Here is a 6,898-nt window from a genome sequence, read left to right as displayed (position 1 = left end):
CCTTTGGTAGGTGATTAGGTTATGAGAATGGAGCCCTCATGAATGGGAGTAGTGGCCTGATATTAAAAAAGTCAACCCCCAGAGAAATTTTCATCCCTTCTGCCATGTGAGGACACAAGAAGTCTGTGTATGAACTGGGAAGCCCTTACCAGATACTGAAACTGCCAATAGCTTGATCTTGGACTTCCATTTCTTTAAGCTACCCAGTTCATTGTGTAGCTTCCAAATTTCAATTGTTTTTAAGCCACCCAGTTTATGGTGTCCTGTTGTAGGAGCCCGAATGGGCTAAGACATTCATTCTCCCATGTGAGTAATTTTTTTAAAGCACTATTTTAGACATGGGTGCTAGAGAGTTTAACAGAACAAATGACCAGATAAGGTACTGGAGGTTGTATGGGGCAGTGAGACAGAAAATAAATAAGAAAGATAGGTAAAGTTTATGATATATTAGAAAGTAAGTGCTATAAGGGAAAGAGTAAGAGGGAAGATGACTATAAAGTGTTGAAGGAAGAGAATTAAAATCTTAAATTGAGCCATGGCTGCTGTGGCTCAGTGAATTGAAGGCTGGCCTCTGAATCAAAGGGTTGCCGATTCAATTCCCAGTGTAGGGCACATTCCTGGGTTACATGCCAGGTCCCCAGTAGGCAGTGTGCAAGAGGTAACCACACATTGATATTTTTCTCCCTCTCTTTCTTCTCTTCACCTCTCTAAAATAAATAAATAAATGTTTAAAAATTTAGATTGAGCAGGAGGAGGTCCATGAGAGGGTCATTTAAATACAATACAAGAGGAAGTGGTGTGTAACTGTAATGGGGTGCAGTTATGGCTCCCCCAAGGGGAGATCTATAATGGTCCAGAATCTGGAGTGTCCAAGAAAAACATGATATTCTCCCACCTCACCCACTACAAGGCAGGCTGCTGTGGGGATGGGAGATACAGAGAGTCAATTTGCATGTCAGTGACAGCAGGGTAGCTTCTCATCTCATCTGCAAAGATGGTTATTTTGCATATCAACAAAGCTAACCAGGAAGGTTTGCATAACTTTAATGCGGGACATAACTGGGAAAGAGCTCCTCCCCCCTCCTGTTACAGGGTATATGCCCTAGAGCTCAGAGATGGTTTACTCTATGACAGGGGAACAATGCAAAGACCATGTGGGAAGGAAAGGAAAGAAAGGACTCTTGCTAGAGGGCCATGAGAAGGTGCCACAGGGGTTTGGATTAAGAACTGGAGATCACAGCAACATAGCTGATGGCACTGCAAACTGCAAGAGGCCTGCCTACCCAGTTTGGAGAGTACCCCTGACTGTCCTGATTGGCCTGATTGGCCAAAGTAAAAAAAAAGTCAGGATTGTGTGTGTTGGTGTGTGTTTTAAAGGGATTTGAGATTTGACAGCAACATTTAGCCATTCGTCAAAATCTGTATAAATTTTGAATAAATAGGACCTTTCTTTCTCACCAAACTTGGCCACCAACAACCATAATCTATAAGGGCAGTGGGCAAAGAACCTACAACAGAGACACCCCAGGGAAGGAGCCCACTGTTTTGGTAACAGTATCTGGCCCCCTCAACAAGTCTATTTGGTAACATAACTATCTAGGGAAACAACATTCTGACAGAAGGAATGGTGTATGCAAAGGCCCTGAGTTTGAAACCTGACTGCAAATGTTTTCAAGGAACAGTGAGAAGGCCATGAGGCAGGAGAAGAGTGAGAGAAGCACAGCAGTGGAAGGGATTGGAGGTGAGAGAGCAGAGTCAGTCCTGAAAGGCCTTGATGGCCAAGGTGAAGACATTTTTTTTTTTAATCTGAGTGAGATGGGAGCCAGTAAAACAGTGACATGATCTGACATGTTTTCACAGTACTACTCTGGCTATTGTGCACCAACTAGACACTCAATGAGGAAGCGAACAAGGAAACTAGTTAGGAAGCTGTTGCAGTAATCCAGGTAGAGATGTGGTTTGAACCCAGGCGGCTGCAGTGGAGATGTGTATATTTATCTTCCTCCCTCACAAAGGTAGAAGTGACAAGATTGATGTAGGGTGTAAGAAAAGCAGAGGAGTCCAGGTTACTATGAGATATGACCTGAGCAAGTCCTCCAACCTTTAAAACTTTCAGGTGAGACACAACACTCAAGTCACCTCTAAGTTGAACATGCCACACACAGCCTGAAGGCAATTTTATCTTTCTCATTATATAGCTTCATTTTCTTTACCAAGACCAGCTTGAAACCAATTTGTTTATAACTTTAAAATCCCATAGGAAGTCTGCTGGCAAAAAGTTTACATCTTCTCCTTCAAAGATGTGCCCTGTGTTAACAGACACAGGGGTTAGTGGCGACTAATGAGATCTTCTCTCACTGCCTGTCCAGACATACACACATTATTTTCTTGAGAGCCAAGGTCAAGCAAAAATGTATTTTTATGTCCCACTGTCCCAAGCAAAATTTCAATATAGACTATTAAAGAGTATCAGTCAATTAGTGAAAGATGAGTAAACTTGCACTGATGCTCCATGCTGAGAGCATGCAAGGATGAGTATGTCTATGTGTCTTTAATATGCACTGTTCTTTAGAGCACCCTAAAATTGGAAGAACACCATAGAGTGATACAGAGGTTAATATGGGAAAGTAAAGCGTAACTGGGGTGAGGTGGATTAGACCTATGGATTTAGGATAGCAAATCAACAAACTGTTATGTACTGATAAAAGAAATTTAAAATAAAATATCTATCTTGAATCTGCCAAAGTACACAACGCACACATTACACACATTTCACACTTGTATCTAGGGAAACATCTTTGGATATTAACCCATTAACCATTCAATAGGAATAGGTTTCTCCCCAAGAGACCTATAATGCTATTTCTCAGTATATTGAACTTATTTTTGGAACAAAAACATTTTAAGAGACACAGTCATGTCCTCTCATATGAAGAAAAAGAATGGTTTTAGTCACAGTTGACCAATAATTCTAAGCCTGATGCATAAGACATCCTGTGAACTGATGTATTTCTTGACGGAGAGGAAGCTTAGTGGCTTGGTCAAAACCTCTGAACAGAAATGGGTTCAAATCCTGTCCATCCCAGTGAAAGTCTTGAACAAATGACTTAAGTTCACTTAGCCTCATTTTCCTCACCTGGAAAATGGGAACAATTAGACCTACCTCCTAGGTCAAATGTGAAAATGAAATGAGGGAAAACAAATTTTAGCTCAGCACAGTGCCTGGTACAAAGTTTCGAGCTTTGTAAATGTTGGTTATAGCCACATCACTCATTGAAAAGACTCAGGATTTGGATGACTGGTTTTACTCTGGCTTCAGATTCACTCACTAACATTGCCTTCAGGGTCTGTTGTGATATCCAATGAATATGACCATGAATATTTAATGACACACAGAGGCTTATTTCAACAGTATGTGTTCCTTTTTCAGACCACAATTTCTTCATTGTTCTGAAGCAGATGTATATGGTTTGCCAGTCATGTTGAAGGAGATTGGTTTCAGGGTTTGGGTCTCAAACATTATGCTAGCACTGGGTGAATTCATGTTTGTAAGATGGTCCCTGGGAATAACATGAGCAGGACTGGGAAAGGGTGAGGAGATATTTTCTGTCCTAATTAGAACAGACTAAGCCCTCAGGTTCCTGCCAACCTAGTGACCTCCTATCCACAGACTGCAGGATTGCGTGTGGAGGGGTCTCGTGGCTGCAATGAGCCTCACATAACCTGAGAGCAAACGGAGAAGACTTTGGGTGCCATTTAGGCCAGAGATTATCAAATTGTGTTCCATGGAGCTCTGGAAGGCGATCCACAGGCCTTGTCACGTTCCCCTACCCTCCTTTTTAATAATATTAATTATCATGATTAGAGCCAGATTTATTGAAAATTTACAATATGCTGGTCACAGTTCTAAGCACTTTGTACTTTGCACATATTACACCCTTACAACAGCTCCCAGAGAAAAGGGAAGTGAGGCATAGAGAGGATAGGTAACAGGTCCAAGGTCACCTTTCTTACATGCAGCAAGACCAGGACTCTGATCCAGGCAGTGTGGGGTCAGGGCTCAGATTCTTAAACATTCAATATTCATTCTCTTTTTTTGTTCAGGTTTCTGTGTAAGATTATATTTTGTTATGTGTGTGCACACATGCATGCATGTGTACACACAGAAATCATTGATCTAGTCTAGAACAGAAGAAACTCCAATGTTCCAGGAGTATTAGGATACCCTGTTCTCTTTGCTGCTTCTTCCTTGGTACTCATTCACCCATATGTTCATTCATTCATTCATTCATTCAACAATTAGTCATACAGTGCTTACCAGTGGAGGGAGAGCAGCCCAGTGGTTCATAGCAGGTACAGCACTGGCCTGACAAAGGGAGAAAGGGGGCTTCTCCTGGGGCAGAAGACATCTCAGAACTAGCAACACAAAATGTAACAGAGGACCTTCATGGTTCTTGACTTAAAAAAAAAACAAGGACATGTTTGAGACAATCAGGGAACATGAACACAGAGGGGTAGTATACGATAGTAAGGATTACTGTTAATTTTGTGAGAGTAATAATAGCATAGATGACCTGTAAAATATGGTCTTTAAAAAATATGGGCTGATTCATTTTTTTAACTGTTTTATTGTTCCAATACATTTGTCTCCATTTACCTGCCACTACTTTCCCTACCCCTCACACTCCCACCTCCCTGTCTCAATCCTTACCCACATAGGCTTCCATCATATGTCCTTCCCACCTATTCCTGGATCTGACCCTTCCTCTTCCCCTCCATCCTTCTTCCCTCCCTCCCCACTTCACGTCCCTGTCAGTTTACTCATTATTTCAATGTTCCTAGTCATAATTTCCTAACCTGCTTGTTTTGATGGTTATGTTCCACTTAGAGGTGAGATCTTATAGTGTTTGTCTTTCACCACCTGGCTTATTTCACTTAGTATAATGCTCTCCAGTTCCATCCATGCTATGGCAAAAAGAAGCAGTTCTTTCTTCCTTTCTGCTGCATCGTATTCCATTGTGTAAATGTACCACAGTTTTCTGACCCACTCATTTACTGATGGGCACTTAGGTTGCTTCCAGCACTTGAATATTGTAAATTGTGCTACTATGAACATTGGAGTGCATAGGTTCTTTTGATTTTGTGTTTTTGGACTCTTAGGTTATAATCCCAGCAGTGGAATTGCTGGAACCAAAGGCAGTTCAGTTTTTAGCTCTTTGAGGAAATCCCACAGTTTTTCACAGTGGCTGCACCAGTCTGCATTCCCGCCAACAGTGTACTAGGGTCCCCTTTTCTCCACAACCTCACCAACACCAATAGTTTGTTGATTGATTTCTTTTTTTTTTTCCTGCTAACCTCATGTGATGTATTTTATTAGATATACAACCACAGAAAAATGACAGCCATTTCAAACTAACTGGTTTAATTCCAGGTGGTACAGAATTCTTGATCGAACAAAGACTGAAGGACACACTTTGACAGGATTCTGGTCTGGGTTTACTCTGACCTCACAGCTAAGATTGAAATGGCAGTGAGAACTAAAGAGATGAGCCACTGCATGACTATTATTTTTTACAAAAGTTTATTCTTAAATGTACAATAGGCTCCAAGACAACACTTCATTCTAGCTATAGGTGGCAAGAGATGTTACGACAGGGAATCCAGATGTTAACACAGGAATGGAATGAAGGATCATCATTGCCCCAGGCATAAGGACAGCTCACTTTTTTCCAGATTTCTTCATTCCACCTGTGGCCAAGGGGCCCTTCCCCGCGGCCTTCGCTTTCAGCTCCTCAAGTTTCTTCTGCTCCTCTTTTTGCTTCTGCTTGAATGCCTTGTCTTCCTCGTCCATCTCCTTGGCCTGCTTCTTGGGCTGCTTCAGGGGCTTCTTCTTGCCACCTTCATGGCCAGACATGGCTCCTGCCGCCCCTTCCCCCTGTTGATTGATTTCTGACAGCCATTCTGACTGGTGTGAAGTAGTATTCTATTATGTTTTAATTTGCATTTCTCTGATGGCTAGTGATGATGAGCATTCTTTCATATGTCTCTGTGCCCCCTGTATCTCTTCTTTAGAGAAATGTCTGTTCAGGTCCTTTGCCCATTTCTTAATTGGATTGTTTGTCTTCCTGGAGTGGAGTCATGTGTGTTCTTTATATATTTTGGAGATCATACCCCTGTCTGAGATATCATTGGCAACTATATTTTCCCATATGGTTGGCTCCCTTTTCATTTTGCTGTTTTCTTTAGCCATGAAGAAGCTTATTATTTTGATGAGTCCCAACTCTTTATTCTTTCCTTTATGTCCCTTGCTCAAGGGCACATATCGGTGAAAATATTGCTGCATGGTATATCTGAGAGTTTCCTGCCTAAATTCTCCTCTAGGACTTTTATGGTGTCATGACTTATAGTTAAGTCTTTTATCCATCTTGAGTTTATTTTTATGTTTGGTGTCAGTTGGTGGTCAAATTTCAATTTTTTGCATGTAGCTGTCCAGCTTTCACAGCACCATTTGTGGGAGAGGCTATTTTTATTCCATTTTATGCTTCCCCACACTTTGTCAAATATTAGTTGACCATAGAAACATGGGTTTATTTCTGGGCTCTCTATTCTGTTCCATTGATCTATGTATCTGTTCTTATGCTAGTACCAAACTATTTTCATTACAGTGGTCTTGTATTACAGTTTGATGTCAGTTATTGTGATCCCTCCTACTTTGTTTTTCTTTCTCAGAATTACAGTGGCTATTCAGGGTTGTTTATAGTTCCACATAAATTTTTAAGTGTTTGTTCTATGTCTGTGAAATATGCTATAGGTATTCTAATAGAGATTGCATTGAATCTATAAATTGCTTTGGGTACTATGGAAATTTTGATGATGTTTTCACTTGATCCATGAACAC

At 41.0% G+C, this 6,898-nt stretch overlaps 1 protein-coding gene across 1 annotated transcript; it reads right to left on the bottom strand.

The window, feature by feature from the left end:
- Positions 1–5,564: 5,564 nt before the first annotated feature.
- Positions 5,565–5,930, bottom strand: LOC129072078 (translation machinery-associated protein 7). Its single transcript, XM_054575476.1, has one exon. It carries the CDS (start codon positions 5,912–5,914, stop codon positions 5,720–5,722), a length of 195 nt encoding a protein of 64 aa, XP_054431451.1. The 5' UTR covers positions 5,915–5,930; the 3' UTR covers positions 5,565–5,719.
- Positions 5,931–6,898: the final 968 nt, after the last annotated feature.

The sequence above is a fragment of the Pteronotus mesoamericanus genome, unplaced genomic scaffold, assembly GCF_021234165.1.
Source record: "Pteronotus mesoamericanus isolate MK-2021 breed Mesoamerican mustached bat unplaced genomic scaffold, CSHL_Meso_final contig_301, whole genome shotgun sequence".
NCBI lineage: Eukaryota > Metazoa > Chordata > Mammalia > Chiroptera > Mormoopidae > Pteronotus > Pteronotus mesoamericanus.
The sequence above is the reverse complement of the archived record's forward strand: the minus strand, read 5'-3'. Positions and strand labels throughout refer to the sequence as shown.